Raw genomic sequence first — 16,461 nt, 5'->3', positions numbered from 1 at the left:
TGCTTACTCAGTCCTCCATCAATGGATATTTGGTCTGTTTCTCATCTACTTACTGAAGACTACTATAAATGTACACAAATTTGAGTACCTGCTTTCAACCCCCCGGGACATGTATTTAGATGAAAATCACTGGATGGTGGCAATTCTATGCTTCAGTTTGAGGAATACTCCAACTTTTCCACAGAGGATTCATCATTTAAAACTCCCACTAGCAGTATTTGAAAGTTCAAATTTTTCTAGTCCTGGCAAACTTGGTATGTTGGTGTTTTGATTCTAGCTATCCAAGCATGCATGTAGTATCTCATGGGAATTTGGATTTGTCTGGTCATGTATACAGTTCAGTATTTTTCTTGTTGGCATCTCGGTGCTGGAGGATGTTTTTGTGTACTGTGTATACAATGCTGATTTCTGTACCTGGAGAGATCCGGGGAACACTGGCATTGTATGAAGCATCTCCTGTCTCACTGTTGTGTAAAAACTGTTCTCCATCACCCTCTGATTAGTTAATAAAGAGCTGAATAGCCAATAGCTAGGCAGGAGAGGTTAAGGCGAGACTTCCTGAGACAGAAGGGGTCTCAGGTTGGGGACCAGAGACAAAGGAGACACTCTGAGGGAGTCACTATGAGGCCATGATGAACAAGGAAGTGCCAGAGTGAAACTAGGATGGCAGGTAACAGGCCCCATGGCTGGAAAGAAGGCCAGGCCAGCACAGTCAGGTTAGAATGCCTCAGTAGCTGCCCAGCTATAGTGCCTGAAGCTTTTTATTAAAAGAAAGAGAAAAAAGTCTCTGTGTCATCATTTAAGACCTAGGGCAGCCATAGGAAGACCATAATTTTTCGTCTTGACTTATATACCTTCTTTATAGTGCTATTTAGTATTTAGGTCCATGCTCCCCATGTACACACACTTTTCACTTGTTGAGTTGTGAATTTTAGTTTATGGAGTTTAGGGAGAAGGCTTTAGACATACATCCTTGCTATGGTACCCAGACTGAGCCTCACATATCCTCTACTGCAGAACCACATCACCACCCTGAGTAGTGAGAGTGACAGGCAAGCACTATTAGAACCCAGTTCTTAAACTTAGAACACACATTCACTTTGAGTTTTGTATAGTGCATAAGTAAGGGTCTAACTTCATTGTTTTACATGTTTATTTTCAATTGTCCCAGAATAACCTGCTGAAGAAATTATTCTTTTAAAAAAATTATTTATTTTTATGTATATGAGCGCTCTATCTGCATGTACACCTGCATGCCAGAAGAGGGCATCAGATCCCAGTATAGATAGTTGTGAGCCAGCATGCAATGCTGGGAAGTGAACTCAGGACTTCTAAGAAGAGCAGACAGTGCTCTTAACCACTGAGCCATCTAACTCTCCAGCCTGAAGAAATTGTTCTTTGCCTACTTAAATCTTGGCATTCTTGTTAACAAAAATGCATATTGTTTATCCCTATACCCTCAATTTCATTCTATTTGTCCATAAATCATCTATACTGCCAATATCATCCTGGTGGGATTATTAAAGTAAAATTTCAAACAGAAAATAAGGGTTCTCCTCAGCTTTGTTAACTTTCAACACTGTTAGGATTTGAGCCTGTTTACCATATGTGTTTCAAGATAACCTTTTCCATTTCATTATAGTCCTGATAAAGCTTACCCTGAATCAATAAACTGCAAGAGATAGTAGTGTCACCTTACTCATATCAAGCTTTGCTATTCACAAATGTGGTATGTTTTTCTACCCACCTAGGTTTCAACTTCAACAATGTTTTGTAGTTTTCAGTGTACAAGACCTTCATAAAGAAGTCTACTCCTTTATAAGTATTACTGAAAATAATTTTTTAAACTTTTATTTGTGTTGGGGAAAATCACCCGTGGCAAATCACCATGGCAAATGTGGGAAAACGGAGATCACTTTCTGCCAGGTAGGCCCTAGAAATTAAACTCAAGTCCCTAGGTGTGGCAACATGTGCCTTTACCAACTAATCCATCTCAGTGGCTCATAAGCAAAATTTTAATTGAGACTGTTTATTGGTGGCATTCAGAAACACAACTATTTTATATGGTTTTTACGTACCTAAATGCATGTTCAATTTTGTTATTGACTTTGTGGGCTCTGTGTACATGATTCATGGAGATTTTCTAAACAGGGAATCACTGTCATCTGCAAATGGTTTTATTTCTTCCAGGTGCACCTGTGCTTCTTTTTCTTATATAACCGCTCCTATAGTTGACTGAGAGTGCTAAAAATTGGTATCCTTTTGTCTTCTTAATAACTGAAGAGTTTCAGTCTCTCCTACAGAGCCTGTGGTGGTTTGAATAAGAATATCCTACAGAGGCTCACGAATGGGAATGCTTCGTCATTAGGGAATGGCACTACTTGAAAAGTAATGGGAGGTAGCCTTGTTGAAGGAAGTGTATCACAGGAGGGTCCTCTGATGTCTCAGAAGCCCATGCCAGGCCCAGTGGCTCTTTCTGCTGCCTGAGGATCCAGGGGCAGAACTCTCAGCTACTTCTCCAGTTCCATGTCTGTCTGTGTGCTTCCATGTTCCCTGCCATGATGATCATGAACTAAACCTCTGAAACTGGAAGCTTAACTGCTTTCCTTTGTAAGGATTGTCGTGGTCATGGAGTCTCTTCCCAGCAATGGAAGAGTAAACAAGACAGAGCTAAATATCAGCTTTGGGCTTTCATAAATGCTGAACATTGAGGAAATATTTATTTGTGATCTCTTCTTAATGTGGTGTTCACTGCTATTAGCTACCCTCTGATCATCACTTTCACTATTAATAAGTCACTGTCCTAGTTTCATTTCTGTGGATGTTATTAAAATTTCTAACATAAAAAAAAAAAACCCTCAGGGGAGACTTATTTTGCCTCACAATTCCAGTTTACAGTTCAGTACAGCAGGAGACCAAGGCAGAAGAAACCGTAGTTGGTCACCTCACGTCCACTGTCGGGAGCAAAAGGAAATGAGAGCACGAGTGCCGGCTCTTTTCTATAATCTTATACACGCTAGTGCCACCCACTGTTAGGCTGAATCTTTCCACAAAAATTATTTAAGTAGCAGTACTATTTAAGGGAAAACAAAGACAATTTCTTGGAGTTTCAGACATGGAAAATGAGGGCCCCTGAAGCCAGTCTGGCCTAAAGTGGCTCACTTCTCCAAACACTAAATGATTCACCTGAAGACTTGTCCTCTACTCTCCTTTTATCAATGTCCAGAGTCTGACAGCAACAGCAATATTGTTAGTAAAATTGATGATAGTAGTCGTAAGAGGGCCAGTGCCAAGCAGTATGTTCCACTAACACAGTCGTCCCTCACTGCAAGTCTATGAGACAGGCATCATCATCCTTTCAACTCCAGGCCTCTTCTTTCTTGGTAGTCACACGCTACCTTAGTACAAACACGAAATAGCTATCATTATAACAACACTTGGCTCGCTCTTGCCCGAAGAGTTCCAGGACTCACATGCACTCAAATTCTGCTTTGCCCTACCTATTTTCTCACTCCTTTATGCAGGCCCTAGAGCTTCCTCTTCACTTTCACATTCCAGCATCTGTTCCCAAGCACAGATGCCTGCAAACTCTCTCCGAGTGCTACAACTGGCTACGACGGACTTCTCTAACCCCAGGATACCCTGGTCTACCAACCACCCATCACCCCTACCCCCCCCCAAAAAAAAGTTGCTATTTCAGCCACTCCTGTAACAGTACTCAGCAAAGGCACCTCGATATCTGCAGTGCTACAGCTCAATGTAAAGTAACTTTCTTTCCCTATGAACTTATAATCAGAAAGAAAATGTCATAATATACCATCCCTGCTCTGCTATATTCTGAAAGCTGGTCAGTTCTCTTTACTTGCTTGTTGAACAATTCATTTTAAAGATAGTGATTATAATTCAAGGGCTGTCATTTACAAACAGAAAGGAAGCGATGACAGTAGACAAAAAGAAGCAATCATAAAAGGCAAAAGCACAACAAGGAAGCGTCAAGGGGAGCAGATCATGGAAACACAAAGCAAACGCCACTTTGGTCACACAGACTGTGGATGTAGAAGATGGGACAGACAAGGAAGGAAATGGGCATCCCCTAGTCTATTATTAAATACAACTGTGTATTTCCATACTTCAACAAGTATCTCTAATAACCTTTGACCAGCACTTAATTTCTAGTAAGTTATAATAACTAGAAAAAGAGACATGAAAAAATTTACTGTGGCACTAATGTCATAAAAATCTGCCCAACAATAAAGGCTCCGTTAAATAAGTCTTAGGACTTCTAAAGATGATGATTAAATACTCCAGAATTTTATATATGCTATAATGCCAGTCTGTAAAAACAACATCTTCACAAGGAAACATACCTTCATAGAAGAAACTTCTCAAGTATACGCCCCAACGATGCTAGCAGTGATTATCTCTGTGACAGGGTGTGGAACTTTCCATGGCTGTTTCTTATTCACACCATCCCTTTCTCTATAGTATAAGTTGCACATATAGAACATACTTTTTCCCCAGCATATTTTTATTAATTATTTGGGAATTTCAACAATACACCCTGATCACACTCACTTCCCATTCCTCTCAGGCCCACCCTTCTATCCTTGTGCCACCCCCCCCAAGAAAACCCACCAAGTCCAATTTATGTTGCCCAATATACTCACTGAAACATGGCCAAACTCAAAGCAGCCAGCCTATTAAAGAGAATTGAGACTTGTGTATCCCCATCCTGTCCCCATCTCCCCAAGCCTTCAACTGTGAAGAGCTACACCTCAGGATCTTTATATCACATTTTAAAGGACTTGCTTCAATAGCTTCCTGTCTAGACTATTTCTTTTTAGGGGATGGGGCTTGTGGGGTATCATGGAAGTCTTCAATGTCTCTCATTCTCAGTTATGAGTCTGTAGTCATAAATACCACCACAAAAGAAGCTTCCTTGCCCAGAGCAGCAAGAGGCAGCATGGAACATGGACTTTCACATGCATTCCAGATGCAGCACAGATCACGGTCATCAATACAGTCTCCATCAGCAGCTCAGAGCATGGACATCAACATGGTTTTCAGTAGCAGCACAGACCACCGACATCCACATGCCTTCCAGTGGCAGCATGGACAACGGATTTAAATATGGCTTCCAGCCGCTAACAGGGATCACTGACATCAATGTGGCTTCTGTGGGCAGCAAGGATCATGGGCATCAACACGGCCTCTGGCGGCAGCACAGACCACAGACATCAGCATGGCTTCCAGTGGCAACCCCAGACCAAAGACATCAACATGGCCTGTGGCAGCAGATTACAGAGATTAGCATCACCTCCAGCTAGTGGTAGTCCCTCAAGGAGATTCAATCTAGAAACGTTCTTCATTTCTGACATCCTGCTACTGCTCAGAGTCAGGGTTATCATGCAGCTGGGCAGTGTGTCCAGGGGCAAGACCTTCGAGAGTTCCATCGTGTTCACAGCCTTCGGTCAGCGCCCTGGCCTGGTGCCCCCCAGCCCCCAACAGACAGCAGTTCAAATGGTGGCAGCAGTTGGGGCTCCATGTGGTGTACCAGGCCTGCAAGCCAAGCACCAGCACCGGTCCAGAGGTTGGCAATGGGGCAAGGTGGTCCCATGGTGGTCTGAGCCTCCCAGCAGCCAAAGCCTATTGTCACAGCCACCGCCAGGTCTGCAGTTCCGCCACTGCTCTTTTCCATCTCTCTAAAGTGTATTCATTTATTAAAGTGGTGTTTGCAATGTGTTGTGTCACACAGGATATTATTTTGCCCAAAGAGCTTTACACGCAAATACGTACTACAACAAGTCATTGATCTGGTTCATCTGAAGCACCTTTTTTTTGTTTTTTGTTTTTTTATTATTTTTTAATATTAATTACAGTTTATTTACTTTGTATCCCAGCAGTAGCCCCCTCCCTCATTTCCTCCCAACCCTACCCTCCCTCCCTCCCTCATCTCCTTCCGGCCCCTCTCTAAGTCCACTGATGGGGGAGGTCCTCTTCCCCTTCCATCTGATCCTAGCTTATCAGGTCTCTTCAGGGCTGGCTGCAATGTCCTTCTCTGTGGCCTAACAAGGCTGCTCCTCCCTCAGATGGTGGGAGGTCAAAGAGCCAGCCATCAAATTCATGTCGGAGACAGTCCCTGTTCCCTAACTAGGGAACCCACTTGGATACTGAGCTGCAATGGGCTATATCTGGGCAGAATTCTAGATTATATACATCAATGGTCCTTGGTTGGACAAACAGTCTCAGGAAAGACCCCTCCCTGGGCCTCAGCAATTAAAAACAAGGAAATCATGAACTTTGCAGGCAAATGGTGGGACCTAGAAAAGATCGTCCTGAGTGAGGTATCCCAGAAGCAGAAAGACACACATGGTATATACTCACTTATAAGTGGGTACTAGACCTATGAGATAGGATAAACATACTAAAATCTGTACACCTAAAGAAGCTAAACAAGAAGGAGGACCCTGGGTAAGATCATCAATCCCCACTCAGAAAGACAAATGGGATAGACATTGGAAATAGGAGAAAACAAGTAACAGGACAGGAGCCTACCACAGAGGGCCTCTGAAAGACTCTACCTAGCAGTGTATCAAAAACAGATGCTGAGACTCATAACCAAACCTTGGGCAGAGTGCAGGGAATCATAACAAAGAAGGGGGAGTTAGTATGACCTGGAGAGGACAGGAGCTCCACAAGGACCAAATATATATGAAGCACCTTAAATACTCCCAGCTGCCGCACACCTCCCTACTCTCATCGACCCTCCTCTGAGCTTGCAGCCCATCCCCCCAGCAGGGCAAGCAACCTAAGTGGTGAAGACAAGACAACAGCAGAGCAGCTCCATGCTGCCCCTACAGCCTAGCTGATGGGGGGGATGGATGGCAGGGGAAGGGGAGGGCGAGGACAACCCAAGTCTCTCTATTCTACCATCTTTTTTGTTTGTTTTTCCAATACCATAAAACTACTTTTTAAAAGCATCTTCCCAGAAGGTTTGTCTTTTTTTAGAATAACATGCTTTTTTGATTTGTCAAGACACGTTTCTCTGTGTAGCCCTGGCTGTCCTGGAACTTGCTCTGTAGTACTGTGACTAAGAGCCTGCACCACCACTTTCTTAAAAGGCAAAAGAAAGAGAGAAAATGAAGATGGCAATTTAAAGGAAGAAAATGTCACCACTATAATAGAACATAAAGCATTCCTTTATTTCACAATAATAATGGTGTTATAGCTAATATGAGGCTATTGTGTGATATGGCATAATGCAGGTATTTATATGTGCTCAATTTTAATCAGTTTTGGTGGATAACAGAAGAATCTGTTAGGACAAGAGAAAAATGCAATTATTCAAGAGTGATTAAGGGGGAGAAATTCTTCCAAATAATTAGAACTAATCCTAGAGAGAATGTTTAAAACCAATATATTAAAATATATGTTGCTTCACGGGGGTCAGCTTAAATCCTTTTTCATCCTTCTTTTGTTTTGCAAACACTCCTTCTCAGGAGAAAGCAGTCACCATGAAAATATTAAAAAACAAAAGTCTCTCCTAAGTTTAGTAATTCAAGTTAAGCTTGGCTAATGAGAAAGTCTTTACAGCTTTTATTATTCTCAATTACAGCAACTATTCCTGTCTGATTTGAACATTTTGATGGATGAAACTTAGTCAATAATAATAAGGAATCCCTAATTGATCCTAGGAATCCATGTCTTTAATAGCTAATTCCATCTATCTCTGATCACTAATTAAATTTTCTAGGCAAATCCCAAGGAATTGTATACAATGCCTAGTTCAGTAATGTGCAAAGCAGCAAGTGAGAAATACTCATTAGTATTGATCCTTTCACTAACTTTCAATAAATATGATAATAAAAATAAGTAGTCATTTTCACCTGTCTATGCAAAAAGAAAGAAAGAAACAAACTGTTCTAATTGTACCCAGTGTGGCAACAAAGAGCTGCTGAAAAATCACTCAATGACAGCTTTGCACCTACAACAGCCCTAAGACAGTTCTTACAAGTCCCGCTGCTATTTTCCAGTGCTTCTAAGCAGAGGACACGCTAAGAGCTCTTTAAGCCTCCACATTAAATGTCTCTGATAAAAGCAATTTTGTTTCACAAGAAGATTTCCTAGTGTGTGTGCGGTGGAGGGGGAGGAGGGAGATCAAAGAATAACACCAATGCTTTTGTATGAATGGCACTTGTATAATGCAAGATTAATTATGTAGATATTGTGGAAAAGAATGGTGATCTGTTTGCTTTATAACAACACTACTCTTCACTCACTCATATAATAAATATATTTTTAAGAAAATAAATTATTTAAGTCTAGAACTAGGAGAATAAACAAGCAAAGCCACCATCATCATGAAGAAGAAAAATGTCACATAAATCCATTCATCCCTCTGTATCCCTTAGATACCAAAGCCTGAAGATGCTCAAGTCCCTTAAATGCATATGCACAGATTTATACAAATTACCCAGTATACTTTAAATCACCTACAAGTTACTTATGATACCTCGTGTGGTGTTGTACAACTATTGCTTAGGAAACAGGTCTAATAAAGGGAATTTGCTTTTTAATATTTTCAACCTGTGGCTGACTGAAACTGCAGCTGTGTTACCAAAGATGCGTAAGTAAGACTTTTATCAGTTTGGTAACTGCAAATGCCATGAGGCAAATAAATAAAAAGGAAGAGTACTATGAGATAAGCTAGACTAGGGATCAAGTGAACCCAAATAAGTGGTAGACAGCACAGCCCATGACAGTCTGTGAAAAAAGAAAAAAAAAAAAAAAAAAAAAAAGCCACAAGCTGGAGCGAGCTTACCCAACCCAGAGGTGAGGTATTCGTATTCTTTCTCAAGTGCAAATACAGTCTGTGATGTGTAAAGACACCCAAGTTAAGAGAGAAATCTGACAACTATAGTTTGACTCTAGCTCAGAAAGCCTGAACAGATAGGCTTAGAAGTCACCAAATCTAGTGTTCAGGGTAGAGGAACCATAGCTCTTATGGTAGGTGAACTTGAGTAGGGAGGGGAACATTGGAATTACTTTCTTGGGTCACAGAAAACAGTAATCACTTCTATTTTAACTTAGAAAAGCAGCTAGAAAATATTTTGTAATATTACAGCTACAATATTGTATTGTTTGCTCAAGAAAAGTAAAACTGAATGTACACAGTTCTTGGAGGAATGCAAAGACCTAAGGAAACCTGCTGCTTTCACTGAGTCAACAAGATTACATACTACAATTTGTTGAGTAGTAAACTTCCTTGTAGCCCATGTACATGCCCTAGAAAAGAAATCCTTTTTTTTTTTAAATACACTGATATAACCTCTTCACAAGATATATCACTGAAAATGCTTTAAGCCTACAGAACTGCCAGCAAGTGGTACTTCCTCAGGATGATGGACGTTCTGAACATACCGACACATCCTGGAGGGATGTAACATCAGGAAGAACAGATCAACCTTGGTCCTCCACGTTCGGGAGTTAGCAGCTTTCAGGACCACCACGATTTTCCTTAAGCAGCCTGCTCTTCCCATCCTCCAGTATGTATTCTCCATAAAGCAGCAGTGGGGTTACGGAGAAGAGCTGAGATACAACGTTCCACAGTTTATGGCCAAGGTACCATGTAAATAAGACATGCCTTAATACAAACTCACCTGATTTATTTGAAGCATGTTAAGACAATATTGATCAAACTTCTGTATCCCTCACGGCTCCAAAAAACTGAAAAATGAAAAAATAAAGTTCAACTTACTAATTTCAGTGACTACTAAATATTTTTAAGCATGTGCTCTTTACCAAAATCAGTAATAAATGGAGTCATTCAGATTATTATAGAACTCATATCATGATAAAAATGTCCTCAATTTGTGCAATCTGATCCAGACCCACTAGCCATGTATGCCAGCGAGTATATAAAATGTGGCTAATGCAACAAAGAAAAACAATGTTTAAGTTTCCGAGTGTTAATCTTCACTTCAGTAAACAACCATACTAGCAGTGACAACTGCAACTGTTAAACCTTGAGTACTTTCTTGTTCTGAAGTTGTAAGGCAATCCAAGCAAAAGGGAAGCTGTCTATAACGCTTCCTTTTTGTTGTCAGATCAACACTTAACAGGTAACCCACTTCCTCCAGTCGGGTTTGGAACGACTCTGAACCCATCCCCTCAAGGAAGATGCAACACACACAAGTATTCTCTTTAATGTTATGAAAATAATATGTACAATTACCTAGGTGAGCATTTGCTTTTATTATTATCAATATAAAGAGAGTGTGCACATAAAGTATGCTTTACCCAAAAAGAGAAAAAAAAAATCACTGGCAAGGAGATAGGGAGCTCAGCAGTTAAAAGCTTAAAAGCTGGGGTTTAAAACTGGGGTTAAGTTATCAGCACTCACATAGGGCAGCTCACAAACATCTCTAACAACAGCTCCAGAGGGACCCCATAGCCACCAATGGCACCTACACTGTGTGCACATATCCATCGAATAATTAAAAATAATATCTTAGTTTACAGTATGCTATGCCCATCCCATTGCTAAGCCTGGATTTACTCTCCTTTGGGGCCTAACACTTTAGTTCTGATTCCTTTCATGTGGTAAATCTCCTCTACATTTTTAAATAGATGCCAAAGGAAGGAAGGAAAACACAAATGTATAAATAAATAAAGCATGGGCTCTTTAAGAAGAAAAGTCCCAAAAAATATACATAATGTAGCAGTACCTCCCGTTAAAAAAAATCACCAAACAAATCAGCGAAAGGGTCAAATGCCATCACTTAAGCAGAGTGCTCACACAGTGATCTGAGTTCAGCACCCAAGTAAAAACCTGGGTACAGCCCTCCGAACCTGTAACCCCCATGAGGAAAGGGTACAGACAGAAGATTAGTGGTGCTCTCACAGCCAGCCTGGCCAAACACACCAGCCAGCAGGTTCAGTGAGAGACCCTGCCTCAGGAAGACAGAGGGTACGTAATACAGCAGGCTACCCGACGTCATTCTCTGGCCACCACCCAAGGGTGGGCAACACCCTTCACATGGACCCTCGTGCACACATACACATTGAGCATACACTCACAATTACTTTGAAATTTTAAAACCTTTCTCACAGTGTTCTCAGCATCTGTATTTTTTTTCTAAGCGCTTTTCAAACTTTGTAAGGGAATGATATGTCACAGAGGACCCGGCTACTGGTGATTTTTAGTTCCAGTCAGATAACCTTCTGAGCCCTGGTCAAACTACTTGAAGCCCAGTTACCCCCTTAACCTTTAAGAAGCAAGTATGAAATGATGAGGTGCCATTTCTCAGATGAGCTGATACAAGCTCAAATGAGGCAGCAATGACATGATAGAAGGGAGAGCAAACAGCAGCGAAGACCGAGGCCTTCGATCCACAAAGGCCAAGAGTCACATGAGAAAGTATGCCCACGGGAAAGCCTGCCGGCAAAGTCATACATAAGGGTTCAGGGGTTGGTGGTGTGCACCTTTAACCTCAGCACTGGGAGGCAGAGGCATCTCTGAGTTCAAGACTAGTCTAGTCTACAAAGCTGGTTCAGGGACAGTCAAGGCCACAGAGAAACTGTGTGTCAGAAAAAAAAGAGAGAGATCAGAGGCAGCTTAGCCATAGAAATTGCAAGATAATATGTATTGTTTTAAGCCCTTATGGTCTGGGATAATTTATTATGCAACAATAAGACATCCCTGCAATTCAACACTGCTTTGGGGCTTTGGACATCAACCTAAAATAAAATCTCTGTTCAGTATAAGAAAATGAAAAATATTAGGACTCAAAAGTTGTAACTTCTAATTTACATTTTTTATTCCAAAATTAATTTACAAGTGTACCATTACAGAGACTCATAACTGATCAAAGTTCTGAGAAGTGACCGCTGGGTGCTCAGGACTCTGACCAGGTTCAGGGACCATCGCAGAGCAGAGAACAGGAAGAAGGTAAGAGCCGGAGGTCGGGGAGGAGCGCTATGAAGGGCTGCCTTCAGAGATGACGCTGCCATTGCACTCCTGGACTAAGAGCGGCTAGGGTTACCTGCACAAGGCCAAGCCAGCAAAAATTCCAGTGTGCATGGGGCACCTCTCCCTGAGGAGCTAGCGCTACTGATGGCTGCTGGGAATGGAAGAGTCTTTTTTTCTTTGGGAGTCTGGCTGCCTATACTCATGCAGGAAGCACTAACTGGACTCTGTGGGTTACAAAAAGAAAAACAAGAAGAAGGAAAACACCCTGAAAGTGGGAAGGGACCAAGGAAATGGGAAGAGGAATCTGGAGGTGATATGATTAAATTACATGTGTCTGTTGGTGTGTGTGTGTGTGTGTGTGTGTGTGTGTGTGTGTGTGTGTGTAAAAAAAATTTAGGAGGTGGGGTGAAGAGATGGCTCAGTGGTTAGGAGCACTGGCTGCTCTTCCAGGGACCCTGAGTTCAATTTCCAGCATTCACATGGTGGCTCACAACCAACTATAACTCTAGTCTCAAATGATCCAATGCCCTCTTCTGGTACACAAATATACTTGCAAACAAAACACCCACAAACATAAATACAAAAATAGATTTTTATAAAATGAAAACATCTAATGATTTAATATTATATATTCTATTAAGCCTTTTACAATTATAATGAGCTATAAAACTGAAATGTAGCTACTGTGTCTACAATAACTCTTAACTGGATACCATTCTAAAATTATTAATTTTTCCATCAAGCAAAGTATACACATATTAGATTTACATCAATATAAAATTTATAACTATAGCATGAGCAATTAAGAATTCGAAAGTGGCATATATCTTCAAGACTTTGTTTCTTCTTTAAAGGTATGCCCAGTTTACTGTCCTAGAATAATGATTTAAAATAATCAATAAACAATGATTTAAAATAATCAAGATATCAAAAAGATTCAAAGCAGTTATATGTTGTCTGTGGTCTCAAAAAAACTACTATCCATCCTATAGTAACACTTTCCAGCTACAGTTCAATCCCATCGCAACTAAGCACTGTTACAGAAACCTGCAATGCTATCCAGGCTCATGAGGGCATGAAGTTCCAGATGCCAGGCTACCAAAGGAAAAACAGGCGAGGCAGCTGACAGTGGCATACAGGTGAGAGAAAACTTGCAGCTCATGAGAAATGAAAGGTCCAAACTCTGCCTGTGACTTAACAGTCCACTTTTATCATAAATTACATTTTGCCCACGGTATACTAAAAGCTGTAAGGTTAACTGCATATAATCCTCACTAAGTGCAGTTTTAAGAAATGGCATAGATAATAATAAACATTTTACGTCAGGACCCATCCTACAAACGGTGGGCACTCTAGCCACATGGACTATCCTCACTGACAGGCTACAAACTACACAAAACTGCTGTACACAATCTGAATCAGCCCCACACCCCACAACCTGGGATTAAAACAAAACCATGTTTACATATCATAAACCAAAACGTCTACAATATGAAACAAAGACCAACCCAAAGCTTCTTACTCTAAAGAATTTGTGGAATTCATCCTAACCAATGGGTTCCCTGGTTAAGAATACTTGCTCTTGCAGAAGACCTGGGTCCCAGCATGCCCATGATTTCTCAGACTTGTCCATAACTCTAGTTCGGGGCAGTGGGGGTGAGGGTAGGATGCCTTCTGCTGGTCTCCTCAGGCACCATGAACATGGTACACACACATGCAGACAAAACACATTTTCTAAATCTCTTAAACTTTTAAGTTTTTAAAAACACTTTTTCATTTTAATTTTTTAAGTAGGTACCTTCAAAAAACTGTTAAGGAAAACCCAATTGTAAATGTCAGTACTTCCTGGAAAACCAGTGAGAGTTTCAAAGCACACAAGTTACTCAACTGCGCCAGTTAGAGGCACACTACCAACCAAGAAAGAAGGAAAAACAATTACCAAACGCAAGTTTATAATATGCGCCACATTCTTGCCATTTTTATACTCATTTAATCCCCATCAGCTTGAGATGGAGGTTGGGTTATTTACAAACAGCCACATGCACGCTGTTATGATTAACACCCAGCTGGACAGGTTCAAAGTCCTCTTCTCACTACACACTAAATTATGAAAGATTTGCCTTCTTTCATTTTTTTCTAAGCCAACGACAGTCTTCCAGCACTACAAGAATTAGGAATACTAAAGATGGGGCTGGAGAGATGGCTCAGTGCCTAAGTGCTCTTCCAAAGGTCCCAGGTTTGATTCCCAGAACTCACATGGCAGCTCACAGCTGTCTCTAACTCCAGTTCCAGGGGATCCAACACTCTCTTCTGGCTTCCATGAGCAAGACATGCAAGGCAGAAGAGAACACAGGAGCACACGGAGCACAGAATACACGTAGGAAAATATACACATACACATAAAATAACTTTTAATTTAAAAAAATACCTAAGCGATTAGGTACAAAAATAATTCCAGTATTTTCACCAATTACTCATTCTAGGACACTTTCTGCGTTATTTTTGTATTTAAAACTTTAGTCACTGTCCTTTTTATTTTCTAATGTAGTATGTATGTGCATATATACAGATAAGTGGGACATTAAATTGGGAATGTGGAGGTCTGAGGACAACTTGCAAGACTTTCATCCCAGAGCCCCAGAGTGCACAGAGAGAACTGACTCTTACTGGACAGCCTCAGTTGTCCTTACAGTCCCAGTCACGTGCCACCACGCTAATGACCTGAGTTTGATCCCCAGGACCCACGTGGTAGAAGACAAGAGCCAACTCACACAAGTTGTCCTCTGACCTCCACGAGCATGTATAGGCTTTCCCCAGTGAGCCATAGGACAGTCCTATCTGTCTATTTTTGTAATGTTGTAGAAATTCATCCCAGGCAAGCAGAATCAGATTAAAAAGTCAACTGTTTCCATGCTGAAGGACCTAGAAGCCAAGGGCTATAACATACCTATCTCACCCATGAAAAATGCAGAGGAAAAATTTCTGTGGTGGGGAGGAGAGAATAAATGATAAATGGGTACAATGGTAACTAACAGGTAAATCTGGAGAAAAGTTAGGAGGATGTTCTTACAACTTTCCTGAAAGCTGAAATTGTTTCCAATTAGGAAGTTAAAAATTAGAAACTATACTTGAAATTTACCTCCTTGGGTTGTATGGCAACATTTTCAAATACAAAACACTGTTTCATAAGGAAAAAAACAGTAATTTGTGAGGAAGAATACAGTGTACCTGACCAACTAATAACAAACAACTAAACATCACTTAGAAGTTTAGAACATCACTGCCATGTCATGCCATGACACAGAGGTGTCCAGGACTGACACCGTGGCCACACACACCAGGCATGCAGCTTGGCATTAACACATGTATACATTTAACACAGGTCTGCAGCAAATCCACAATCAAGTGATAGTTCAGGTTTCGGTAAAATAAAGAGACAAAGACTATGTTAAAAAACAATCTAGCAGCGATTTAGTTTTTTTTATTATTATTATTGAATTATACTTTCCCACTGTGATTCTATCCACGACAGTACAGTTGAATCGATTTAGAAAGGATGGGGAAGAAATATCCCTACTGAAGAATTTGACTGTGTGGCTGCTTGCCTGCCCAACAGAAAGCGTTAACCCCTCAGAAAATACAAGAATACATCAGAATCTAAGTAGGGATCAACAAAGTTCCCCAGCACTGTGAGATCAAGCACCCAAAAATGAAGACTTTCAGTTACCGGAATGAATCCATGTAAAGAATCATCTCTATCCTTCCTGCAGGCTGCATCCCCTTCTAAATTGCATCGTTGCCTAGTGCACCCTGGATGGACAGTCCGTCTCCACTCAAGTAGTTCTAAGCTTCTGAGGGGTGGGTGGCATAGGGGATCCATCATGGAAAGCGCCCACCACGCAAGATTCTGTACCCAAATAATTGCAAGGACTTCCAGACTTGGCCCCCACCCCCATCCCCGCCCCTCGGCGCACGCGCCCAAGCAGGCTCTCCTTCCCACCCCCTACCCAGGTCTGCTAGTTCAATCGCCCCAAATTGCCTCTGCGAAACTGGCCCCTCGCCCTGCCCCGCTCCCCACCCCAGCCCCAGAGAGACTCCCCCTCCCCCAGAGTCCCTGCCCTCAACGGTGGCTTCTGCAGCCAAGCTTTGTGTCTCACCCAACTCCCCCACGCCCCGGCAAGGTCACTACCGCCAACTACCCCTTTAAGCCGAGCCGTCACGGTCCCAGTCCACGGGAGGCTCGGCGGAACTCGCCTGTCATAGGCTATATTTTGTCCCCCCCATCGGCCCCACCTCCCTGCCCCGTTCCGGAGAGTTACGTCTTCGCCACTTGCCCATTATACAGAAATAGCCGCCGCCGCCGCCGACCCGGCCTCGCCACCCCGCCGCCCCTGCAGGGTCCCGCGCCGCCACCACGCCGGGGGCCCCCGCCCCGCCCGCCCCGCCCCTCGGGACACCTGTGCCGCCGCCGCCGCACACGCCCTCCCCCC

At 42.0% G+C, this 16,461-nt stretch overlaps 1 protein-coding gene across 3 annotated transcripts in view; it reads right to left on the bottom strand.

Annotated features, from left to right (window-relative positions):
* Stau2 (staufen double-stranded RNA binding protein 2) overlaps nucleotides 1-16,461 on the bottom strand; it is a 241,352-nt gene that overhangs the window by 223,918 nt on the left and 973 nt on the right. For all 3 annotated transcript variants that reach the window (XM_055603173.1, XM_055603170.1, XM_055603172.1), the window contains one exon: nucleotides 9,660-9,726. In XM_055603173.1, the coding sequence (XP_055459148.1) occupies nucleotides 9,660-9,677 (18 nt within the window). In that variant the 5' untranslated portion in view covers nucleotides 9,678-9,726. Of the gene's footprint in view, nucleotides 1-9,659; nucleotides 9,727-16,461 lie in introns of those variants that run through there.

The sequence above is a fragment of the Psammomys obesus genome, unplaced genomic scaffold, assembly GCF_907164565.1.
Source record: "Psammomys obesus unplaced genomic scaffold, mPsaObe1.curated_primary_1811, whole genome shotgun sequence".
NCBI lineage: Eukaryota > Metazoa > Chordata > Mammalia > Rodentia > Muridae > Psammomys > Psammomys obesus.
The sequence above is the reverse complement of the archived record's forward strand: the minus strand, read 5'-3'. Positions and strand labels throughout refer to the sequence as shown.